Source organism: Antennarius striatus, chromosome 23 (genome assembly GCF_040054535.1).
Source record: "Antennarius striatus isolate MH-2024 chromosome 23, ASM4005453v1, whole genome shotgun sequence".
Taxonomy (NCBI): domain Eukaryota; kingdom Metazoa; phylum Chordata; class Actinopteri; order Lophiiformes; family Antennariidae; genus Antennarius; species Antennarius striatus.
Window position 1 is genome coordinate 10456623 of NC_090798.1, and position 26170 is coordinate 10482792.

Genomic DNA, 26170 nt, shown 5'->3' on the forward strand with positions numbered 1-26170 from the left:
GTGTCAAAGCCATCCGTCAAGACTCTAAGTAACCTGCCAGTCGTGTCTTAGACACCTGAGCGGATGGATGGAAACCGGACTGAAGACAACCAGATCTCCTTCACCGAGGCTGTTTGTTGTTTTATGAACTGTATCTAGCAGCAAGCATTTCAATAAGAGCCTGTGAACAAGTCTCTCAGAGAGATACCCAATTAGCGGGAGCTGGAGGACAGCGCTGGAGAGCAATTATCTGGAGTTACGGGCCTCGTGAGACCGTTGTGAGAAGCGGCGCTCCTTGACGGTATCGTAAACCTTCACTTCATTCCACTTTCATTAAAAGCATGCTGGAACCGTCTGAGAAGACGGTGGGGACCCGCCGTGAAGCCTCGCTACTCCCTTAAAGATGTGCTTTAGCGATCCAGGCAGCACGGTCATGTGACAGGAAGTGAGAGGGATTGCGACGAAGAGTTGAACGAGGAGTCGAGGTGGTTGTGAGGTCCGAGATGGACCGAGGTGTTGCACTTCATTCATGCTAACACACTTCTGTCACACTGAGTACCTCGTTTACTGCTTGGAGTCATAATTGTGGTGAACCAGAAGTGTGTTTAACACTATATAAAGAAAATTAAAAGCTGCTCCAGCCTTTAATTGTAATGCTTTGCAAATATTTACTGTGTACTATCCTGTTTTTGTGGACGCAACAAATGCAAAACAAGTTCCAGCTGAAACTCCATCTCTTCTAGAAATGGAGATTCGGATTAAACTGAAGGATATACCCTTAAAACGAGGGATTATTTTTAAAAATGTGCCACTCAGATGTAGTGTCTATTTTCAAAAACAACTCGGCGTTCACACGGAAATTAATTATTATGCCGTGACAAAGCCACACGTGGCTAAAAGGACCAGCTGTTGGCGAACAGACGAGGCGCCACAATCCTCTTCATCACAACCGACACACAACCGACCGTCTCTCCACTCCAGCACACCTACAGGCACGATTTCTCCTCCATCGCTCTCATAATAAAACACAAAAACGAGGTGAGAAGCGTAGCCCACAGAAGAAGAGCAGGTGGGAGTGCATTATCTGGAGTGAGGAATAATTTGTTCTGGCCATCTCCTGTTTGTGCGCTAAAGAGATCTCCCAGAGTAGCAGCATAGCGGCGGGCAGCGGCGGCGATGGCGTGGGCGGCGGGCGTTACACAACCTGGCTTCAGATCCCACACAGGCCACTCCGAAGGCTGGGCTTGCTGAGCGAGAGAGATCCACCCCGGGGCAGATCCCAGACCGGCCGTCCATCGAGACGCCATCACCACGTCTCCGAGTTTCACCACACGGTGGAGGCGGAGCTAGTGTCTGTAATTAAAAGCTACATCTGAAAGGACGCTAACGTAAGTTAATATATGTCACTTCAGCTGCGGGCTAATAACTAAGCAGAAGCAATAACGTTTAGTCCAGGAGACGTGATCTAAGTTGAATTAGCTAGCCTCCAGGCTAACCTGAAGATAACCGTTCCTAGTTCTGTACTGAACACTATTAATGAATTTTAATAATATTTGGTTAATATGAATCTATTTTAAGCTGACAAACAATTGAATTTTATTTTTTAATCTGGTACAGAAAAAACGTCTCCGTCTCGTCTTCGGCTCTTCTTCCTCATTGTAGGTCATGGGGGTTGCTACGGGCGAATAATATATGTTTTATTTATTCTGATTTATTGTACAGTAACATGATATGTGCTTTTAAGGGTTCACTGGTGATTTTATGATTCCATAAAGTGGAGTAAAATTATGTCAACTTGATTTTTATTTTTCTGTGTATTTTTTTTTTAAAGCGATGTGTAGGCGAGAATGACTTAGCTCATAACAACGTAAGTTGAGGTTTACCAGTATAAAGAAAATAAATATGATGGAGGGCATTCAGCTGCAACATTCCACTGGGTGTTTTAGCATGCTAGCATGCTACTGAGCTCCTGTGCTGCTAACACATGTATAACCAGTGTCACCGCTCCCTGTTGCCTGGTGATGTCTCTGTTCCACCTCAGCTGATGGACAACTTGTATGAAGGCTTTATGCAGGTTGTACACAGAGGTCTGAGCCACGCACGCACGCGCACACACACACACACACACACACACACACACACACACACACACACACACACACACACACACACCTCTATCCATGAAAAACCCAGCTGCCATCTGGCCCAACCACGAAGTGACTCTGTGAATCTGAGGCACAGAACAAGCTAGCCGACATGTCGCTGGGCTTAACATCTGTGCTAAATATTTACAGACTAATTTTCTGGCCGTGTGTCGAGCTGATACAGGAGGGATGAAGAGGAAAACGGGGTGTGAGAGAGACGGATAAAGCAAAGAGGTGCTGGTGCAGAACGGAGAGGTTTGGACGTGTGAGAGGGAAACGCAGCAGGATCACGCCAGCAGAGAAATCCTCGCTGACGAGCACCGCTGAGTGGGTGAGGGGGTGAAACAGGGGTGTCGAGTGGGAGGGAAAGATGTGCTTCATTGCCTCGCTGGTGCGCAAAAACGCACAAACACGGCTCATCAGGATGCTTGTGCATAAAGTAAAAGCTGTTTCTGCGTAGTGTAACCAAGGAAAAGGGCTAACTAGAACGTTAGCATCTGACGACGCAGGGCGATTAGCATCAGAGCACACAAGCTAAGAAGAAAAGCTAAGGCAGGAAGTATATTCACACATCTGATAAACCCCCAAGTTTGACATTATTAGGAATTAAAATTCCAACCACAACCTGGGCGTGGCATTGTGGGTGGGGCTAACAATCCTGGATCCACCCATTCACAAAAAGGATCACTAATTATTAAAGATGGCTCTTAAAGCAAATTTCCCGTCTCTAAAAAGGAACAACTGTAACTGGGCGCCGACCAATTCTGGTCCAATCACAACAGCTGGTTTCATTTTAGTGATGATACGTCACGATACGTCACGTTATGATACGTCACATACGTCATGACGTCATGATATGTCATGATATATCATGATACGTCATGATGCGTTATGATACATCAAAATACGTTATGATACCGCACAATACGTCATGATACGTTATGATACATCGCAATACGTCACAATGTTATGATGCGTCACATATGCCATGATCAGTCACGATATGTCATGATACATCACGATACATTATGATACGTCATGATACATTATGATACATCATTATGAGGTTGTTCAGCAGCTGACAGAAGACTGACGCCACAAGCTACCGCTAATTTAACGCATTGCTATAGCACAACAGGTACAGGTACAGAAATACATTCAAGACTGGAAATGTTTCTGCTGTACCGGATTTATGCATCGGCTTTCAGAACAAAGATGGAGTCGGTTAAATTCTGAGTTACAAACATGTTTCCACCGAGGCGAAACGAACCCCAGAAACAACGTTGGCGGAGCCGAAGCGTTCCCGCCTCGCTCGACTGCCTCTATTGTCCTGAGACCATATAGGCGGTATCCGTTGAGACAAGCTGATGAATTGACAGCGTAGCGGGACGCCATCTCGTGCGATGAGTCAATATCGCTCAGCAGGCGGGCGATCCACGCCTCCCTGCCTGGAATCCGCCTCGACGATCCAGCACAGATAAACAAATCAAGATGGTGCTATTGCTAATAGAATTCATGTTTCAGCATTCGATAAATGATAAACTGAACAAAAAAAAAGGGTAAAAACATGACTGAAAAATTTCATCTTTGAAAAAATAGAAATAAACATGGTTTTAATACTTAAAAATAATGAAATTTTAGAGCTAATTTTGATTCTCTGCATATTTACGCGACAAGTAAGGCTGTGATCGTATGACATTAAATACAATGTTTTCTCCCATGCTGCAGCACTCATTGTAGCGTAATAGTCGTTTGCATCCACACAAAATAATCATAAACGTTCCAGAAGCAGACTTTTCTTGAAAACGAGTCGTGCATTCATGAATTTAAGCGAATACAAGCAGGGCCTCTCTGGACGGGATTCTGAGAGCGATCAAGGAAACGACGGGTTGCCATAGAGCCTCCGCGGAGGCCTGCCCCTGATTACAGCATCAAAAGAAGCCTCATCAGAAAGTCTAATGGAGGATCGGGGGCACTTGACCAGGAAGAAAGACGACAAAAGACGAGCTCCGTGCATATGCATTAGTGAACCTACGACAGCGTGTTCGTCCACAGCGAGTGAACTTCAGCAACGCTAGAAATAAATAATGAAGGAAAATCGTAACCACTAAATCTACAGAGATGCTTTTATGGTTTTATCATCGTGCTGTGCAGCTCTGAAGGGAATTAGCCTCCTAACCTTTCAACATTAAGATACTGTTTTTCTTTTTTCCGTTTTTGACGATTCGCTTGAGAAGTTTTCGCGTGAGCTTCAAATCTGACAATGCACAAATGATTTTCTGATGCGATTCTGACTCGTGGCTACAATCGCCGTGGTGACAGAGGAGGCAGGAATGTGTGACTGTTATTTCTCCTTCTGTGGTGTCTTGGAAACAAGTCGTTTCTTCAAATGGACAATCCAAAATGGAACAAAAGCAGTCGACACACAAGTGATCGAGCGCCGACCTGTCACTGGGGCTTCGATGTCCAGCAGGTTCTTCTCCGACCTCAGGATGGCGGCCCCCTCCCCGATGAGCCGCAGGGCGACGGCCTCCTCCACCCGGCCCTCCTTGGTGAGGTGAGCTTTCAGCACGTCCACTTTGGGCTTCCCCTCGCTGTCAAACACCTCTTTAGCAGTCAGCCGGTGACTGGGGGGGAACGGGACAGCTGGGGGGGAGATAAAAAAGAAAGAAGAGAAGGTGTCATTACAGCTGATGTGCACCCACATGCATTTAATATTCCCGTTGCTACCAAAAGGGTTATTAGGACACACGGTTAATTCCGCGTTAGGAGGCTGTTTGATTAACAGGAACAGCGTCTCTTCCTGGGGAGGGAGACAGAGTTAGGATTCACTCCATGCTTCCAGCCCACCCTCTGAGACAATTTACCAGATTACTGCTATGATCTGTGAGTGACTCAGTTTTCAATATTTATAACAAACCCACACACTTTCTCGTTTCCTTGGCAATATCCAGAGCAAAAAAGAGATCACAATCTGAAAATGAAACGCAGAGCTGAGATCAAAATGTTTGTAGCCTCCAATACGAGCGCCGCTTCTGCCAGAGGAGAATATTATGGTGCACCATTTTATCTTTATGGGTTTAGAATGGTTTTTATGGTACACTGACTGGGGACGGTCTGATTCAGCTCCTCAGTACCCAAAAAGGTTCCGTCTGTACATGCACTTTATGTTGAAAGGGCTTCACCTTAATAACAGCATAAACAGCATTTTACTCTGAAAGGCCTTCGCCTTAATAACAGCATGAACAGCATTTTACTCTGAAAGGGCTTCACCTTAACAGTATAAACACATTTACACTGAAAAGGACCACCTTAATAACATTATAAACAGCAAACCTTGATATATATATAAACCTTGATAACAGTATAAATAGAATTTTACTCTGAAAGGACTTCACTTCAATAGCAGAATAAACTGAACCCTAACTCCCAAAGTTGCCATTTTTCAAACTGACCCCGAGTCGCTGCCGTTTTAGCAGCTGAATCAATTAGAGGTTTTTCATCTTGCTGAAGGGCGTGGCCCAAATAGAAAGGTACAAAACAACAACAACAAAAAAGCAAACAAACAAACCCCCACACACGGCTAACAACCTCGTCCATCCACGTCTGGCAGGTGCGCTACATTCTGGCCACGCTCCACTGTAAAACATACGGGCGGAACAAATCCACTAAGCCGGGAGCAAATACTGCTGAGTCGGCGTTACCGTGTGCGTTCAGATCCACTCTGACGGTGACATCACCGGTAACGGGACCTGCGCTCCATCCGTGTCACGCTGTGCAGGGTGACAGACGATATCTGGTGGCTACTGCTTACTTAAAGGTTCCAACAGGTGGGCGAAGGTGCGGCGTTTCCCCCGTTCCCGTTCTAAATCTGCCTAAAAATACTCAGAACACATAAAGGAAATCTCTTAAGACATTGTCCGTCTCGATTGGTGTGTCGGGGGCGTTCAGAAACCCCCATCTGAGGTTTAATGAACACCTGTTCTGCAACCCCAACCCCAGGTTGAGGCTGAGGTTATTGACATGTGGCGGCGTTGGCTATCACAAACCTGTGTGTATTTCCAACCAAAGGGTGAAGAATGCCCAACGTGATTACGTAACACATATTTATGGGATGACTAATGTGTTCGCATGCGTAATGGTCAGATAAGGCGGCAGGGAGCAGCGATCACAGCGTCGTTCATCAGCTAACGCCGTCAAGAGAAACCGATTATGAGATGCACACCTTCAGGACTGATAAGAACACGAGCCCTAACCCATCAGGAAACCCTCATCTGAGACCCATCCCAGCCACGGAATGACCCTAAAATGGATTTTTAACCATGGAAGTGAAAAGTTTCAAATGCTTAAAGTTCAGAAAAGCATGCCTTGTGTGCCCAGCGCCCATTCCTGGATCACCCCTTTCTCTGGTGAGGGATAATCAAGAAGAACAACATTATTTTTCTGTGGTAATAATGGGCAGAAAAGCCGTGGTTGTCGGCGTGCCGGCGACCCTTCAACACTTCGTCCATCCATTTCCTGCGGTCGTGACAAAGCTAACAATGAGCCTCACCCTTGTGGAATTTCTAACGTCTGTCTTTCCAACATTTAAGCTACCAGCATGTCGGACTGCTACCTTCTCCTCTCAGGCAAATTAACGACTCGTCATGATGTCGGGTTGTTAACCAGCGAGCTGCGTCCGCCTCGTGGCGTGTTGTGGAGAACGACCCCGTGTTTCCATTCTCGTTTCAGGCGATCCGCCTGAAACCCAAGCATGACTCAAAAATGGTCTCCATTAGCCGCTTGTTGTAGCCGTCATTAATTTCTCCATTCCCTGCTGTTATGCAAGCGGGAAATTGCACCGCTGCCTCAAACCTAGCTTGAGATGGAATGATGAAAGAGAGAGAGAGGCTAAGAGGTGATGAAAGAGGAAAAGAAAGTCTGATTCAACTTTCCCTGGTAATTTGTCTCCGATTAGCATTGCAGTTTCTGAGATACAAAATTAAAGCCATCCATCAGCCGTTGGGCTTGAAGCCTAATAGAGCGCGAAACCTCTAAACGTCTGCAGGGCCTGCTAAATAAACTTTAAAGTTTATGTAATAAAGCTCCATCGTCTTTAGTCGGTCAGTAAAGTTTACAGAATTAAATGATGTCTTTCTTCTTTGATTAGCACTGAGCGAACCAACCCTCAGCCCGTCCACCCCAGCAGCCTCTTTCAGAATAATTACCCAGGATGTACAGAACATTCAGGTGCTTTTTTCAGAAATTTGCAACACTGGGGTGAAAAACATCAGAAACCATTGGAAAGCAGTGGGCAAACGTACAGACTGGGGTAGTTCCACATTAATGCGATCTCTCCCGGGAACTAGACAAGCGGGTCATGAGCCTGGACAGATCAGCTTAATTGGACAAAGTGAGAGAAACTTTCGCTGAGCTCATCAAGGCCCCCCCAAGCTTCATTTAGAGGGGAACGTGGAGCGTACCTCGTCTGATCTGACAGTTGAGACGTCTACAGTTCCTCCAATGTTTTTCTGGGGGGCGGCAAGAAGTGGGCTGTCCACTTCTTCCACAAAAACCAGCCAATATACCCTCCCGGGCCTCAGCCGGACCAGTGGAGAACCCTGCGTGATCCAGGGGCCACTGATGCGGAACAAAGACCCAACAGCGATGGTTCACTCGATGCACCAGCTAACACGACAAACCGCACAACGTTTGCATCTCACTATGGAAGATTCCCCGTCTCTGGGTTAAAACCTCGGCTCCATCAGCTCCCTTCAGGCCCCCGGGGGGTCTGCAGGGCCCGGAGAGCCATCTCAGCAAGTCCAACCATTCAAATCTAAAGTGGAAGAGAAGCAGCGGCATTTGCTCACGATGTAAAGACGAAGAAGAGGAAAAAACAGAGTGTCTGGTGCATTGGCAAATGTGTGATTGTGTTTGGGAGGCATGGCGTAACGTAGCGGCAGCGTATGCATGAGATTAATCCGATCGCGGCCGTGCAGGAATGAAAAATAAATTAAATCACTGGGAGTTTCATCCGAGCTGGAAGCCTTTTAGTGGCGGAGCGCTCAATGCGTGTGGCGGCGCACACGGGATGTTCGCCAGGCGCTGAATGTGGTGGCGAGAGCGCACAAGTTAGTCTCTACGCCAGTGTCTGTTAATTAAATTGCATAATGACAATCAATTAGAAAAGGAAGTGTTCAGGAGTCCGGGACGGACTGCACCAGCATTTCGTTTGCAGAGCGCTCCTCAGCTTCAAATGTTGGTTATTCCAACACGGTCCACTCTGCAGCTGATTACCTGACATGCATAATGCAACAGATCCAGAGATCTGCCGACAAAGAGCTGCAGCGGCCCGCCGTACATTACATCAACCACGTCATAAATTATCTGCAGCACAACCGCACACACCGGCTGCGTTTACATCTGTATATTTCTATAACTCTTCCTCGGAACCGTCGAGAAACCCTCTAAACGCATTCAATCAATAATTCATAAGGTGGCGCCGCCTTCGGAATAATGCGCTCTGTGCCTGTAATTAACAGCTGGGGGAACGACACCCACAGTCCAGAATAGAGATGCTGTATTCACAAACAAATATTTGAGATTTCTGGCTGAGAATGAAATTGTTTTGAGTCAGCGTTTTCTGCATCATTCTCCACAAAAGCGATGGCGTGTGCGCTCATCAATAGAATCACCGTCTGCTAGGATTTGTGGGATATCTGGAAATCTGGTACAGTAGAACTTCGAGATACGAGACGTCGCTCTATCAATGTTTTTGTTTGACATACAAGCAAAATCCAAGATATGAGTCCTGCTTTCAGGACACCACCGCTCGATGGGGGATGGATACAACATCACCTGAGACCGGATCTCGTTCTTTATCACGTGTTGGCGGATGGATACAACATCAGCTGAGACCAGATCTCGTTCTTTACCACGTGTTGGCGGATGGATACAACATAAGTGAGACCGGATCTCGTTCTTTACCACATGTTGGCGGATGGATACAACATCAGTGAGACCAGATATCGTTCTTCATCTCACGTGTTGGCGGATGGATATAGCATCAGTGAGACCGGATCTCGTTCTCTTTGGTGGAGTAAAGACGTAGCTCATGTGTGCTCCTGACTTATGCGTTTCTTTTCATTCTTTATCATTGTTTACATAACCTATATATAAGTAATTATACACCGGTAACCTCTGCATGTTGATTGGCTGATATAAATGGGTTTGGGGTTTTTTATAATTTAGGTTTGGGGCTTTTTTAAAGATGCTGGAATGGATTCAAATGATTTTAGTTATTTTAAATGGGGAAATGTTGTTTGACTTACAAGTTCAGACACCGAATGGATTCAACTCTCAAGGTTCTTCTGTACTGATGGGAGTGGGGGGTGCTCCATTTATCCAACAATGTGTTATATGAACATGCATTAATCCGTAGGACATATAGGCCTACCATCTGTCCAGAATAGATGGAGACTTAAAATGCCAGCGGGCTTCAGCAGAAAGGTCGCTATGAAACTGGCGTGAAGCTCTTTAGCGGCGACAGAAGCCCTGAATGGGACGCTTAGCAGAGCTTAGCTTTGAAGCTCAGTGCTTCTGAGGCGGGAACGGTTCCCTCCGTCACACAGACATCAACCGTGTGAACGAGCCTCGGCTGCATCAAAATGAGGATGGGACGAGGAAGAAGCGTCAGCCGAGACTCCGGTGGGCCGACTGGCGAGACGCGACGAGAGCCGGAGAACACGCTTCATCATCTGTGACCACAATACCAATCCTTTAAATGAATAATTCACACTCATTCGATAACTTGGACGACTTGATTTGCTCCCCGCGTTTAATAATTCATATGCTAAAATTACAAACTGTGCCTTACAATTACTCGATTCATTCCCATGAAGTAACAGCGAGCCGCTTCGATTTATTGTGAGAGCAGTCGGGAGGGACGAAGCTAGAGCTGCTTAACGCTCATCTCGGGTCAGCAGGTCAAAAATGCTGCTTTGGAAAGGCTTGATAATAAACTGTACACGTCGGCAGATAAATAAGAGGAAGCTGCTGTTTGATTACGGTTGTGCGTGAAACATCTGTGGACTCATCGTAGATCAGTTTTGATGTCACCAACTAAAAAACCGACTGAAAAAGGATTTCGGTTCAAACGGACATTGTGCTGGCGTGGACTGAAGATCATCGTTACCAAGATCAAACTGCACTTATTATCAATAAAGCAAACAGATAAACCCCCACACACACACACACGGCAGCTACTTTAAAATGTAATGGCATGAACAACAAGCACAAATAGTCTCTAACAGCTCATTATCTCTGCTATCAGCAGCATCCTGAGGTCGATGCCATAACTCATCCACATTCTATTGGCCCTGACATTCATTAAATGCTCCCATCCTGGTGCTTTAACATAGCATCAATAAATATGAGAGATATCAGATAAGTTATAGAAAAAAGGGGGGGAGGGGAGGTTGCCAGAGAAACAGAGCTCTGCATCCTTCATCCATCAAGATATGGGCTGTAAAATGTGTCGCCGGCGGCGAGTTACGCTCTGCACCGGATTGATCCCGGGCTGGGAATCAGAGGAGGAGCCTTAACTTGCATTTCACTGCCGCACGCAAGTAATCCATCAGTGGCATGCGACCGACGCCGTCCGGATGGGAGTGACGGGGCGTCCAACAGAGGACCACGTCCATGACAGACATCGTGGGGTTCTCATTATTAAGATAGACGGGTTCTACAGTAAATACGCCGGCAATACAACCAGAACTGTCAAGGTTATCACAGGCCATCACGCGCTGACAGGAAATCGCCCGTGGCGGTATTTTTGAGACCCGGGTGACAGCGGGGTAAGCGTGAGCGACAAGCAGACATTAATCGTGTTGTGGGCTCAACATATCGGACAGGAAGAGTTAGCAGGTGATGAAGATGCTGCTCGGACAGCATCCTGACCGAGGCCCTGATTCATTAAAGTCGATCTGGGGTGGAGGTGGAGAACGGATGGATGGGAGTAGGCGCGGGATGTCATGGGGCCGGGGGACGTGTTTCTTAGGGATTGCTTTTCTGTCTGCATTGCTTTTTGTTGGTATTGTCATTTTGTTATTTGTTGGAACACTCAGGCAATCGATGGCTAGAAGTATAAAGAAGTTACTAGGACTGGCTCAACTCAGTGAAAGTACAGTAGTACCCGAATACAAGCTGCTGGACATGCGAGTTGTTTGAGATACAAGCGCAAATCTGAGACACGGGTCTCGCTTCTCGACATCACCGCTAGTAGTGGATGGATAAAACATTAGCTAAGACCAGATGTCGTTCTTTACCACATGTTGGCGGATGTATACAACATCAGCTGAGACCGGATCTCGTTCTTTACGTGTTGATGGATGGATACAACATCAGCTGAGACCGGGGATTTTTTACAAGGGTGGAACAGATTAAAAAGATTTTGGTTATTTTCAATGGGGAAATGTTTGAGTAACAAGATCAGTCACAGAACGAATTAAGATCATATCTCCAGGCAGTACTTTATCAGAGTTAGCTTGAAGACGCTAACAGCTGATTGACCGACACCTGAAGAGCTAAACGTAAAAGATCTCAAGGTTGGTAGAGACGTTCACAATTCCTGGCATTTCCTCTGAATCAACTCTTAACAGGCCCTGAAGAAGACATTCCCTGCTAGCTTTGCTGTGCTCAGCCCCCCTTGCCCCCCCAACACCCACAATGCCCGTGACACAGGATTAGCTTTCATTAGAGAAGGCGCTGTAATCAGCTTTGGAGCATAGCAGACAGAACAATAGAGGAGATTGAAAGGATCTGGAAGACGAGGTGCTCTGGCAAGCTGCGGTGTTTCCACAAACTGAACCGACATGTCGGATGATATCTCGACACGTCGCTCCCCCGTGTCGAGTTCGATGTCAAAAGATCGCTATCGCAACCAACTCTGCATGAGTGAACGATCCCTGCTGCTTGGGCCATAATAAACAACCAGACTAACTTATAATGTAACGTTAAGGGACTACTAGCGCCCGTGGTGCAAGGCGAGAGTTAAAAAATCGTGTAACCTTTTAAGTTAAAAATTAATCATAATTCCCTTTTTCAACAGCAGAGGGCACAATCTCGTCATCCTGAAAAGCAAAAATAATAACAAATCAAAAGCGAGTAAAGCCTGGCTAGCGAGTGACTGGTTTTGGATGTAACAACAGCGTCTTCAAGGCTAGAATTCCGACATTTTCTCCAGACTGCAAACAGAACAGGTGGAGCAGAATGGGAGGGATCGCTGGGAGTGTTTGGACTCCAGTTGGGGTGAAAACACAAACCTTCACGTGGACAGAACCACCTTTGTGCGAGTCGCCCAGCACTCTCAATCATGCTGTCAGTCGGCGCTCGGGTTGGGAAGGCCTGACGACACGGGTCTGCTGAGAACACATGTCCTACGCTAACCCTTGAGAACACCGCTGGTGTATGGTGTAAGCGTTCGCCCTGGCGGTTTGGTGTGCTAGTGTGCAGCGACACGCAAACAGGACACGATAGAGATCGAGGCACTAGTTTGACAAGAAAACTGTCGTTGCAGAGTTAAACGTGACAAACTCAAAAGGATAATGACTGCATTAAACATAACTTAAAATACGGTCCCGTGCTGCAATTAAACCCAACAGGTTCAACAACTTTCCAAGGAGCACTTTGGAAATATCAGTTCATGAAATCCTCTGTAAGTAAATTCTGCATTTTGTTTTTTAGTGTTCTTCTGAATGATTTTTTCCCTCTACTAAATATTTAAATTCCAATATGCGCACAATCTAGGGGGAAAACACTCACACCACTAACAATGTTGCATCTCTTTCGTGAAGCAATAACCGAACTGAATTTTAATTGCGCCATCTCCCCTCTCTGCTCTACATACCCCAGAGGTCAAACCTTGACCCCAAGTAACAAATTAGAAATCTAGACTTCCGGGAAAACGTCAGGTGCTTGATGCGATCCGACGCGACGCCGTGCAAAATAGTAACACAATGCAGAAAGTCGGAGTGACTTCAGTGTTTTCTGCACTCGTTCACAGCTTTCCTTTGAGATAATATGCCTCAACAGGCGTGATCGCACCTCCCAAGGAGGGCTCTTTGGCAGCCGGGATGCTGGCATTTCTAGCATGTAATTACCAGACACATACAGCAGGGATGCAGTCGGGATATTTCACGCACATTTGGTGAACGGAGCAGTGAAGACTTGTGACCGATTGCAATAAAAACATTGACCAAACCCCCCTGATGGTCACGAACATTCAAGAACAATCCCATCACATCAGTGAAATGGCATTTCTCCAGACTCTGCCAACGGGACAAAACGACGTTAAATAAATGAAAAAATAACTAGAGCATCTTTCTGGCTTCCGCCCAAGAGATCCATGGTTGATTTTTAATTTCTGGTTCGCTGGTTGTTGCTTCTCAGGACAGGTGGCAGAACGATGGGACGGCACAGCCGGCCACCTCCTCTTTCCCCTCGCCAACACCACCAGGTTCCATCAAGTACCCCTTCCTCTGCCCACGCCCGCCTCGCAAACCCATCGCTGCATCTGAGCTGTGGCTGTGTGGGCGTGGCGGGTCCTCCTGCCAGCAGGGGTACCTGACTGCCAAGAAAAAGCGGCTTCTACGAATGCTGCAGGGCTGAGATAGCAGGGAGGGAAACAAAGGAGCTGCTTCTCTAAAGGCCAATGCTGAGTCAGCACCTCACCGACCACACACACACCTACTCACTCTTTGTCTCGTCATTAAATGCCCCCCCCTATATATCTGGAGGGGCGGTGATGGAACCCCTCGTAGGGGTCGTTATGTAACCCTTCTAAATCATCCCTTTACACCCGTCGGTCTGACCTCCATATTGCAGAGAGAGCACTTTTGAATGTTCACGTTGAGATTATTATGCCGAAGGCGCCATCTGTGCAGGCTTTCCTAGCAGCCGTGAGATTACGGGCGGTTAAAGCATCGCATTTGCGAGCCATGTGTGCAGTCAATGCCGTCCAATCACAGATGAGAAGCGTCAGAAAGGGCAAGGGCCCGTAAAGCACTAGGTGCTGCTGGGTAGTGTGGGTCAAGCAGGAGAAGGCTGCCCGGTTGGCGTCCCTGACCCCTCCGGGCTAAACACGTCCGCGTTAAAGGTCACGTTTACTCCGGTATCAGGTCAGTGAATATGTTTGAGACTCAAAACAGGACGTTCGACAGCTTGACTGCCTGAAGGGAGTCTCTGATCCCAGACGCTCCGACTGCAGTCAAAGGCCTCTTAGGTTGCCGTCGCTGCACCGACACATCTCCACATCTTGTAGGACAGCGTTTTGAAATTCCTGATCCGTGGAAACTTTCCAGGATGCTCCAGAGGGATATTTTCCTGCAGAGCTACCACTAAACCCTACAGTTTGTCGTTTGTTACGGCGAAGCATCGTCTTTTTGATCCCTGAAGTTTGTCAAGCAATACTTACATGTCTGACGATATTTCTAGAAACCTGAAAGACAACGAACGTGTTTTTAGCTTTATTGTTAAGTACTAAACCAATAACCACCGAATTCTGAGAGCTTGGCATCAAAACGTAGGTAGAAAAAAGGGTGCTTATTCTTAGACTTGACATTAAAGGATGAGTAAATACAAGTGGATGTAATATTATTTCAAATATACGGTGGTACCTCTACTTACGAATGTCTCTTACGAAATTTTCTACTTACGAAATTTCTCAGCAGGAAAATATTGCCTCTAGTTACGAAAGAAATTTCGACTATTGCAAGTTAAAAATACAGTATGGGCTGATACTCACAGCTCCCAAAGGTTTCTGAACGCAACATTCTCATAGCTGCTCTACCACTGGCCATTACCTAGTATCTTCCTGGCATCCCATTGGCTAAGAGGGACCTCTGTGTGGAGCTAGATCGGTGTTTACGCAGGGTCCTCATCAGTCGGCTCTCGAAACCGTGAGGTGTTCTGATAGTTTGCGCAAATATATTAACTGTTTGAGTATTCGCTATGAACCCCAAGAAAGTGACGGAGAAAAGTTGAAAAGAAAAGATGAAGAAAAGAGTTTTTTTGTCCATACAAACAATGCAAGAGATAATAGAAAAGCGTGAAAAAAGGGATTTGTTTGGTTGTTCTAGCCAAAGAATATGGCTGTAATGCATCTACAATCGCCACGTTATTAAAACAAAAGTAAGTTTAAGGAGTTTAAGGCATTGCGTGGGTGGTTGGAGAAGTTCAGAAGGAGGACTGGAATTCACTCTGTTGTTCGGCATCGTGAGATAGGAGCGCATGAACCAAAGAGGGCAAAAAACAATGAGGACAGCTGTTAAAAGGTAGATGACCATCATTTTTATTCTTTATTCTTTGTTTTTTACGTTATGCTCAACTCTCATCTATTATGTAATAATCTAATCGTAACATGTATTTGTTACATGTTTTGATAAATGTTTTATAAAGCATAAAAATGTATGTCGGAATTTTGGGGGGCTTGGAACAGATTAGGGCATTTGCTACGCGTCTCTACTTACGAAATTTTCTTACGTAATTTCTTCCGGAACCAATTAATTTCGTAAGTAGAGGTACCACTGTAGTTGAATCCAATCCGTGACATTTCCCCATTTAAGATAAGGAAAATCATTTTAACCAATTCCAGCCTTGTAACAAAGCCAATATTTTTAGAACCAATAGACATGCAGACTTTACCTGTGTATAATTAATTACGTATAATTAAGTAAACAATGATTAAGAATGAAAAGAAATGCAAAAGTCAAGAGAACACAAGAGCTACGGCTTCACTCCACCAACAAGAACAAGATTCGGTCTTACTGATATATCCATCCAACAATACATGGTAAAGAACGAGATCCAGTCTCAATGATGCTGTATCCATCCACCAACACGTGGTAAAGAATGAGATCCGATCTCACCAATGTTGTATCCATCCGCCAACACATGGTAAAGAACGAGATCCGGTCTCACTGATGTTGTATCCATTCGTCAGCTAGCGGTGGTGTCCTGAAACATGACTCGTATCTCAAATAACTCATATGTGGAGGTACTACTTTATTACTGCGTGGAGCTGCTCCATCGCTGCCCTCTCGGCTTCTGGCTACACAACAGACAGTCCTGAACTAATGTTTCACACAGCTCACAACCGCTGTCTGCCGATGGCGCGTCAGAAAACTTTCGAGATTGAAAATAAAACATGAATTTAGACAGTGGAGGTGGAATGCTAAATTGACTTCAATCTCTAGTTGCTCCTTTAAGTGCTGTCTGGGAGCCGTTGGCCGTGCCGCTGATTTATCCGTCGGTTCGACCACCCCAAAGGCTCGCCGCATTCCTCCAGGGGGATCGGGTTACCTTCTAAACAGGGAGACGGGCCTGAAGCATCATGGGTGTTTTGGTCTTGACACAGTTAAGCAGCCGTGTGAGCAAGCAAATGTTCAAACGGGAATAAACGGGAATACCGAACAGCAAATGATTGGGGAGAGGGCGGGGGGGGGGGGACTCAGGCTTTTAAAGTCGGAATGGCAGGAACACGACTTGAACCAGACAGGAAGGAGATGCAGTTAGAAACGGGCTGGGAAACATGACATGACAGACACAGAAAAAGGGTTCAGCGGGTGAAAAAGAAAAAGTCTCTTTGATTTTTAGAGGCACATCAGTAGGCTTTAACCTTGAAAAACATTTGCAGGTGCAAAGTGACGTTTAAATAAATACCTCGTTTCGAAAAGTCTGAAAGGAGTATCGAAGTTTCCGAGGATACCGACTGGCCTGTAAATGGAAATATTCAATCTGAACCGACATGAATGGACCATAAATTCTACGGCAGCAGGATAAAAGCAGAATAACGTGAAAAATGCGATTGGATGGTGACGCCGATGCGCGTCTGAGACAGAACACGACGCAAGCTGGTTTATTTTCGGCCAGGTGATCTATAATTAACTGGTGTAAATAAACCACGGGGACGCCCGGACGCACCTCCAGCTGTATTTGTTGAGCTCGAGTCGAAAGCTAGCTAGTTCGCCACACCTGTAATAAAGAGCAGAGTGTTCATATCGCAGGCGATTAGTTCAACTGTCCCTTTACTTCGATTTTCTTTTTTTAAAAAAAGGACTTTTGAATAAAAGGCGAAATATTTTCTGAACATCCTCCGAACACTGAATCACTAAGCTTCAGCCGAGCCAGAAGAGCCAACAGCGAATGCGGCGGCTCGTTTGCAGTTTTCCATCAGGCTTTATAAAGGACATCCATAACACTTGATACCACTTGATTAAAAGTATGGATTGGCCCGGTAATTAAAAGGAACAGCGAACGCAGCATGATCTCTCAACTTGTCTAATAAAAACCACTCAGCAGCAGATTCATTTCTCACGCTGTAAACAGGACGGAGAAAACGAGTTTATTCGTTTACTGCAGGAGTTAGCATTACCTTCTATGCTAATGCTAACTCCTGACTCCTTGTCGTTCAGATCAGTCACCAGAGCTGCAAACGCTCTGACATTTTTATTTAAAGGCCCCGAGGTCACCTCTGACCTCAAACCGCCGGAGGACTCCATGCCGGCCGCTCGCCGCCATCGACCAGCCGGATCTCTGGAGGCATGTCAGAACTTCCTGTTCCGCCGACAGGCGTCACGCTTCGTCAAAAGCTCCCTAGGAAAGGGAAGAATCCTACAGAAACAATTGGATGAAGAAGTCAGCCTCGCAGGATTGGCTCCCATGTCGGCGATGGTTTTGGACATAGATGTGTGGCCATCGCTGGTCGACACGACGACACGTTTCGCGTGTGCTGCAGCTTCAGTCAGCGTGTGGGCGTCGACAGGAAACAATGTCACCATGATAGCAGAGCAGAGGAGAACCAATCTAAACCAGACAGCGTGAAATCCCCCCCCCCCGCACACACACACACGGCGTTTCCCCAATCGAAAAGAGTTACAGCATCCATCCCTCCACAGATGGCTGGATCGATTTCACCGTACTTCAATAAAAACAGCCGTGTGTCACCTGGTTCCCGTCATGCTAACGGTTCGTCTTAGCTTAGCGTGTTAGCACAATGCGAGTGTGGCTGAAAGAGGCCAAAAATAATCATTGTGGACGAAACGGCTTCTCCTTTAGCACAAGGTGTGCGTGTGTGTGTGTGTGTGTGTGTGTGTGCGCACCAGTGTGTGGACTTTAATAAATGTAAACACACCACTATTCTCCTGCCGATGATAAAGCCAAGGGTGTGATGTAAAGACGCAATAAATATTAATCATGTATTATCAGGTCCATCAATGATTCATTTGGTTTGTTCTTGGGGGGGATGAGGGGGCGGGACTTCCTGGGCGTCGCCAAGACGATAAAATTAACAGTCCTGTTATTATAGCTCTGAACACACACATGAAGTGTGTGATATACGTTCCTGCACTCTCCTGTCCACTGAAGAGAACCGACACCAAACACACTCCAATATTTCTCGCACACACACACACACACACACACACACACACACACACACGAATGGACTCATCATCTGCGGAGAGGCTAATTGTTTTCAACCTCTGTTAAATCGAGATTCACACCTCTCGCCAAAGCGTTTGCTCTCCATTTTTTGTGAAGCGGCGTTTTGGCGACAATCCCATCGGGGATGACTCCACGGGAGACAAATCCACCGTCTGAATAAGAAACACTCTTTTTAACGGGCCTCAAACGCGTCACGGTCATAAATACGGACTTGAAATGAGGAAGTGACTCCTCTACTCCACTGACCGCTTTAATAACCCAGTTCACTGGGCTGTCCTGCCCTACCCCCACCCTCCCCCCTCCTCCATCGGCTGCCCAATATGCAGTTAAATGTGTTGTAGACACTGTATTGATTGATCTGTGAGAGCAACAGCGAGGCATCCGATGACGCCTGGACCCAGAAGACCTTAGTCGCCGCTGTCACCGACGAGCGAATCAGGTGTTTTTAGTTTGGCCTCGCTTTTGCAGGGCACATGTGAGGCGGCTGATGGAGAGTACAAATCCACAATCAAACTCCATCCATCGACATATAATCTAAACGCAGTTGCCCACTACGTTTCAGCAGCTAGCGCATAAGAACAGCTTGAGTTCAAGGGTTTGCAAATCCCCCAAACTGGACTCACAGGCTTTTAGCAACCTGCTAAAGATCCCAAGGTAGGTAAACAGTTTTCCTGCTTCCTTTGCTTTATTAAGACCTGACATCCATTTGTTCACACGAATTAGCAACAGCGGCGGCTAATGCATGGAGTCAGATTACAACTCTGAGAAGAGCCGCCTTTATCCCCCTATATGGAGCTTAATCTGCGCAAATCCGCTGCTCTTCCATGCCCTAAATCCACAACGGAGCCTAATTCCTCTTTAATCTAATGAGCGGTGAAGGTGCACTCGCTCAGGTTCAGGATTCAGCGGTGCTTCGCCACACAGGTGGTTCAGCTCCTCGCATCTCCAACATGATGCAATGCGTCGTAAAACTGGGATAGACACACCGCCAGCGCCAGGAAAAACACAAAACAGGCGTAATCCCTGCACAAACGGGACGCGTTCCAACACCTTCGTATCAATATCTGTGCAGCTTCGGGGCGCAGAACAGATTGGAGATCTGTTATCATAAATTCAGAGTCTTCCTGCATCGATATGAAAGCGAGCCGACCAATGGGAGTGCTTTATGACGCACCGGTCATAAAAGCGATCAGGATCTCACCCCACCGCCAATAACTCAACCGGATTGCGTTTGATATTGACAGGCTGACATTTTAGCGCTCACTCAAGTGCGGCGGATCGAGCACTCCTTGTTCACAGGTCGACCGTCGACCAATCACGGCCGCCGATAGACGTCTGTTCACACTTTCACCCCGAGCGTGCCTGCAGGGTGTAAATCTACATGGTAGAATAAAAACCAAGCAGGTGGAGAAGTTCATGAAAGTCACTCAAGTTTCTCAGGGTCATCATCGTTAATCCAGCCAATCAAAGAGTTTCCGCGTGGCGGTGAGGATTGTGCCGCTCCGCGTTAACCCTACGGTGGCCCAGGGGCCAGATGACCAACAGAAGAGCCGGCCTACATGTAGGTGACCTCATGCAAGGCGAGGATCGAGTCTGTGGCATTACTTAATGTTCTGTTCTATAAATGGCGTGGCCGTCCAGCGGGGATCAGTGTCAGGCATTGCTCCGCTGTCACCACCGCCATCTCCCCCGACCCACGCCTGTCTGAGGGGGGCCCCTCCTCAAAAGTCAAATGTCAGATGTCATCTGTCCCCACTTATAGAGAAGGACCCAGCGCGACACTGGGGGGCTCGGGAGGCCCCGCTCCCTCACCGGAGATGGAAAAGACTCCATTACCGGGGCAGTTATTCAGCAAGCTGATGGAGAGCGAGGCAGGGTAATAAATATATACCCCCCTCACCTCACCCCCCAGTGCTGCACAGATTTAATACGTTAGTTCATCAGCGAAGCACAGTCGTGGAGACGCGGTTTAGAAAATGATTTTTAATAGACTGAAAAGGAAAATAATTAGAATTCTGTGCAGATAAAATTAAATTTCCTCTGCAAAGAAGTCAAACTTTGACTGGTTTGAGGTTCCACACGTCGGTATAAAAGTCTGGTGTGACGAATTCAGGGGAAGCTCTTTTCAGAATGGGAGAAGAATTGTGTTTCTACGGCAGTCCAGAGCAGACAAACCAGAAGGACGAATTAACATGGATTAACATCACTTTATTACTGAATAAATATAGTTTCTAACTGTTGAAAAAAAAAAAAGAAGAAGCAGTGAGGAGGAGGAGGATGGGAAGGTGAGCTCGGGCTGTGGAAAATTCAGAACACGTTTTTGGAAAATGCTTTCTTTTTTTCCTTTTTTTTTTAAGATCAAAAATGAAACGACAGATCGCCACAATTAACAACCAAAAAACAACAAAAACAGCAGGATTACCATTTCAGACACAACTTAATCCCGGTTTATAAATCACACATTTGGGTTTATTTCCCCAAGGGGGATAAAGACACGATGACAACTTCTCTTCCTCGGCCGATTAAACTCTTACTGCGACACGGTGGAATAGGGATAAAGCATTTTGGGAACAGGTGGACGAGTTTACGCCACGTCGGACTGGAAACAAATTACTTCACACCGATCGCCTGCAGTTATTTTGGAGGCTGCTTTGCACACGGGCGGCGTCTGTTGTCAAAATACTGACGCATCACCAAAACACAGCCTTCTTTAAGCCGTGATGAAGAAGTTAAATGGCTTTGTTGATCTCAAGTTCGGGTTTGAGAGTGGAATCCAAGGCATCTCGCGTTTCCTGAAAGCCTCTCCAATTGCTAATCAATACAATTTAATCGGATTAAGACCACAGCGGTCCAACATAGAGCGGAGGAGGGAGGTAAAACTGCGATATGAAGGAATCTACTTGAGGCGACGGAGGAAAAAGTAGCTTCAGATCCAGCAAACGTCCCCGGAGGTCCAGCTGATTCTCTGGAAAAACTGAACTTGTCATTTCTATTTTTCATCACTCTTCAAGTTGGTGGCGACTGAGGGGGATGATCTCTTCAAATATTGATCACAAACGCATCCACGACATGGTGTTGCTCTCTGAGCGCCGTGTAGTTCCTCCTGCCTGATATGGGTTGTTTATTATTAAATGCGACGAACCGTAGCTGCAAAAGCAACCGAGTCAGATTGGTGTCAGAGCTGAGGAAGACAACTCCAGGTTCGGTTGGGTCCGATGGCGCCGCCGCCGAGCAGAACCTTCACGTCTGCTTACGGTTGAATCCCGACATCTGAACCCTGGGAAAAATCATTCAACAATTCCTCTCCAGCGCTGGTGCACGGCGCGATCGCCGCCGTGCACACGCCTGGAAAACGTTGGACCAGAAACCTGAACAAACACATTCTGTCATCCCAGCTCGCGAGGAAAGGCTTTCCAGGAGCCAGAATGAGATGAAACGGTCATAATCTGACGCGGGATTAGGTGTGAAAGATGCAGCTCTGGTTCAGATGGGATTGAAACTCCTGCATCTGCCTTCCACGGGGTTGGGATCTTTATTGCATCCCCACGGTAGGCTGCAAAGGTGGAATGTCAGACCTGTAAACACAGAATGTAGGAAGAGCCCCCCCCCCCCCCCCCCCCCCCAAATGTAGGACTACACAGCAGTAGGGTTATGCAATGGTGGAAAAGGGAGGCTTTTGGTGGGAGATGCGTGCAGAATGAGGGAAAACAGCTACTGGCTTGAATAGAAATGATTGTGCAAGAGGAGCTGCGCGGTGCGTGGATGTCAGACCCGCATCTGTCACGCAAGCTCGGCTACACGACCTGCTAACGCAAACAGTGGGCTGATTCACGCCTCTCGCACGCAGATTGTGACACAATTCCAGCAAGATTAGGATTAAATTATAAAAATAAATAAAAAAAATTTTTTTAAAAAGGGGGGGGGGAGCTAGCTAGGCTGCACAAAAGTGGAGTTAGCCTCACTTCCTAGTTCCAGCTGCTCGGCTAACACCCTTCTCCCTCCGCGCATAGCAAACAATTCTCGACCGTTAATTCAAATTATCCCCCCCCATCCTCCTCCTCCCACGGTGGGGAGGAAGAAGCCGTGGCATGAAGAAGAAGGGGGGGGGGTATATATTTTTTTACACTTACTTTTCACCACCCTGTCCGTCGTGGGTAACTTCGGCTCATCATTCGGCTTGTTTTCGGACATTTCCAGTGTGGTCTAATATTGAGATAGAGCAGAAATGAGGCTGAAAACGGTCCCCGCGTCGCTCCTGGTGAGTCCAGCCGAGAAAAGAGACCGCAGTGATCTCACTCGGTCCTATCAGCGGCCAAAAATACTCCAACAGGGTTAAAATTTCACTGCTGGAGCCGCTGGAGCTGCTCTGCTCTGTCTGATTTACTGTTACTCTCTGTCAAGTTGTCAGAGCGCAGTGCGACAGCCGAACCTGCTGCCTCCGCAGGCACCGCCCCCTTCTGCCACCCGCCGACGCTTCCCATTGGCGGAGAGCGGGAGAGACCCGCCAGGATCGCGCATTCACTGGAATCAGAGGTTTCACGGCTGGGAATAATTTAGTATTTTATGTTTTAGGATAATTATTATGGTTATAAAAGGATGGAAATGATAAGAAAACATTTTTAATCTATGGTAAATGAAGATAAAACAAAAAAAACTGCTGATGGTAACTTTATTTTCAAGCAGCATCTCTTTATTTGCAGTGTTATCCAGCTGGTATTACTCAACTACAACTCTTAGTTGAGGTGTTATTAACCGATGAGCTGTCTTCAAATGGATTACGTGTTTTCAGATAATATTCATTTGAATTTTCCTTATTTTCTTCCAACAATGAAAGAAAGAAAGATAAAACTTTTTTGTGGCCCATTGATTCTTTTGCGGGCAATCCTTCACTAAAGTGTCAGGATTTACCCACAATTCCTCCCAATCGGACAGACTTCCGTGCACATTCCTCCAGCACCACCCTCAGAACCAGCGGAGCAGCTCCGACCCATTTACGTTGCTGATATCATTTACATCTCACTGGGGTCAAAGGTCACCTGTCTGCTCATTTATCTCCTTGTCACAGGGCGATGAAGAAGTTCACCTCTACGTCTCTGTGACGAGATCGCACTCGTGTGCAGAGCTGCGTGCGTGGGAGCAGAATGACCCGCCATTAGCCAGTCGCCAGGTAGCGACGATTCGCATGAAGGAACCTCCGCCTGCAACGTCGAAGGTTTCATGGACCCGCGAAGGAAGAACGGAGGACGAGTGCTGCTAATGAGGCGCCGCTGCGGAGTGACGCCGTTGTTCGGCAGGTAGAGGCGGTTAAAGGAAGTGAAATTCACAGGAAGCGGTCAGAACATCCCACAGTTCTACACTCAGCTGCTGTGGATCATTAGTTCTGACCGGCCTCCGGCGCCCAAAGCCCCCGATCTGAACGCTAATCACCTGTCGTCCGCTCGACGTTTATATTTTTTGACAAAATAAAGAAATAAAAATTTTGCAGAATCTGAAATCACGATGAATTAAACGCAGCAGCCCATTTAATCTCCCAGTGCTGCTTCAGAGAATTAATACCAACCCATTTGAATACCATTTTCACATACCGTTGTTGAACGGAGTAAGTACGACTAACATCAAAACACGCGTGTCTGAGAATTAGATGTGGATCAGAATCTGTTTTTTGCGTCAGCGTGTCGTCAGACTATTACTGTATATATTCATCACACTGAGATACATTCATCTGTCATTGGCACGCAGTACACAGGTTAGACAGATAGATATATTTTATTATCTATCTTTATTATTTTGGAAAATTAAGAAGAAGAAAAAACCTATATACCTTTATACCATTATAACCTTTTAAAAAAGGTTATAATGCTTCATTGAGTTTATGTAGGTCTGTTTAGCTCTAAACATGTTTTATCTTCATCCTAAACTAGTGCAGGACATTTACAATAAATAGAATCGGATCATCTACCGACATCCCAATCTACACTTGACATTTTGGTTTAATCAACCCAGAATGCAATCTGTCTCTCCAGGAACAGAAAGTTGGGATTCCATTCTCCCGCCGTAAACACATGAGAAAATGATTCTCATTATTTGTGAGATTGCCAAAGCAGCGGGGGAAACCTGTTTACCCGTTTTCTTCCAGAGAATTGTGCGCCGCAAAAGATTGACATCCAATATTTTTTTTTAGCAGCAGGTGCAGAGACGTCATCGCCGGCGGTCTGCTTCTCTTTTTCGCCCTGGAACTCGTTCCCCTTCTCCTAATTGCACAATTTGTGTAAAATCACAGAGCAGCAGGGAGGAGGAGGAGGATTCTATTGAAACAGGTGGACGATCTGATGCAAATTGCCAGTCTTTCCTCCACAGCCACTCATCACGAAGCATGCAAATTCAAGTGCACTCTGCGTCACTTCATGGCACTGATACAATGATGTGGCTGCGAGCAGAATCCTGTCGCTCACGAGTACCATATTCATAAAAGATGACGGCGTTTTTTGTTTTAGTGCACGCTGGGGGAGGAGGTAATAGCACGTGAATAAATATTACAAGGCCTCTCATGCGTCTGATTTCTGTTCGAATTGCTCCAACCGTCGGGAAAAGGAGTATTTATATCGGCGTGATGTGTTCTAAGAAATAAGACAAAGCATTGTTAGCATCCCATGCTTACAGTGCTAACCCTGCTAAGCTAGGGGTTGTGACGTTTGCAGCGAGCCATTGTGACAACAGAAACCTGCAGGTTTTAAAACCCAACAGAGAATTGCATCGTTTGACATTCAATCCTTATTTTATTTCTTAATTTTTTTCAAATTTGACCACCACGTGGTTAAAAAAATAACCAACGTCAGGACATTTGTTCAACTTTGCGTTGATGCTTCAGGCTTGGATCTGCTCTCGTGATTGGCTGGAGGCTCTTCTTCGTGTCTTCGTCCATTCAATCGCGAAGAGACGTGAATTCGTTTTCAAAGTCGTGGGCCTTCCTTCGACTTTAATCCTCAAAGCTTCTGTAAATTCACTGAGTCCTGATTAGGACCGAGTCTTGTGACTCATCGTTACATAACTCAGTTATAGAACTTCGTCAATCACCAAATCAGCACTTGCAATCGATCCACTTTGAGCAATTAGACTGAAAACCTGGAGGTAAATCGAATCTGCTGACTCGGCGTTCGCCGCCTCCGCTGGAAAATAAGAGAAGGCCACTTCCTCCTCCTCCTCCCCCCCCCCCACTCTGAACACTTTGATTTGATTTGATTTGTTTTGCTGCGACTCCAAAAAAGACATTTTCAAAAGTGTGGACTGTCCAAACTGGATCCCGACGTACCGACCCGCCGTTTTTGCGGCGCTACTTTCGGCGCCGTCCAATCGCAGTCGTTCATTTGCTGGAGTCGACAGTTTCTTTCTCTGCAACCCCCCCTCTGAGAAGCTTTGTGGCTTTGAGTCGGCTGTCTCTTTGGGTTTCGGGCTCCTCGGCGGGGGGAGACATTGGATCATGGGGTGTCGGAGGTGCACCCGGCACTCTTGGTTTACTTCGCTTTTCAAACTTCAAGCTGATCCCACCTCCAAGTATCCGACGATGCTGA

General features: G+C 46.5%; 1 protein-coding gene and 1 long non-coding RNA gene across 3 annotated transcripts in view; one reads left to right on the top strand and one right to left on the bottom strand.

Annotated features, from left to right (window-relative positions):
* The window catches only part of LOC137590924 (protein phosphatase 3 catalytic subunit alpha), a 40978-nt gene extending 17981 nt beyond the window's left edge, over window positions 1-22997 (bottom strand). For both annotated transcript variants that reach the window (XM_068308787.1, XM_068308786.1), the window contains exons 1-2: window positions 22733-22997; window positions 4569-4769 (exon numbers count right to left, since the gene is read on the bottom strand). In XM_068308787.1, the coding sequence (XP_068164888.1) occupies window positions 4569-4769; window positions 22733-22793 (262 nt within the window). In that variant the 5' untranslated portion in view covers window positions 22794-22997. The remainder of the gene's footprint in view (window positions 1-4568; window positions 4770-22732) is intronic.
* LOC137590926 (uncharacterized) lies at window positions 22720-24096 on the top strand. Its single transcript, XR_011034554.1, has 3 exons — window positions 22720-22860; window positions 23004-23135; window positions 23668-24096. It is a non-coding gene; the product is annotated as an uncharacterized lncRNA (long non-coding RNA).
* The last annotated feature ends 2074 nt before the right edge of the window (window positions 24097-26170 follow it).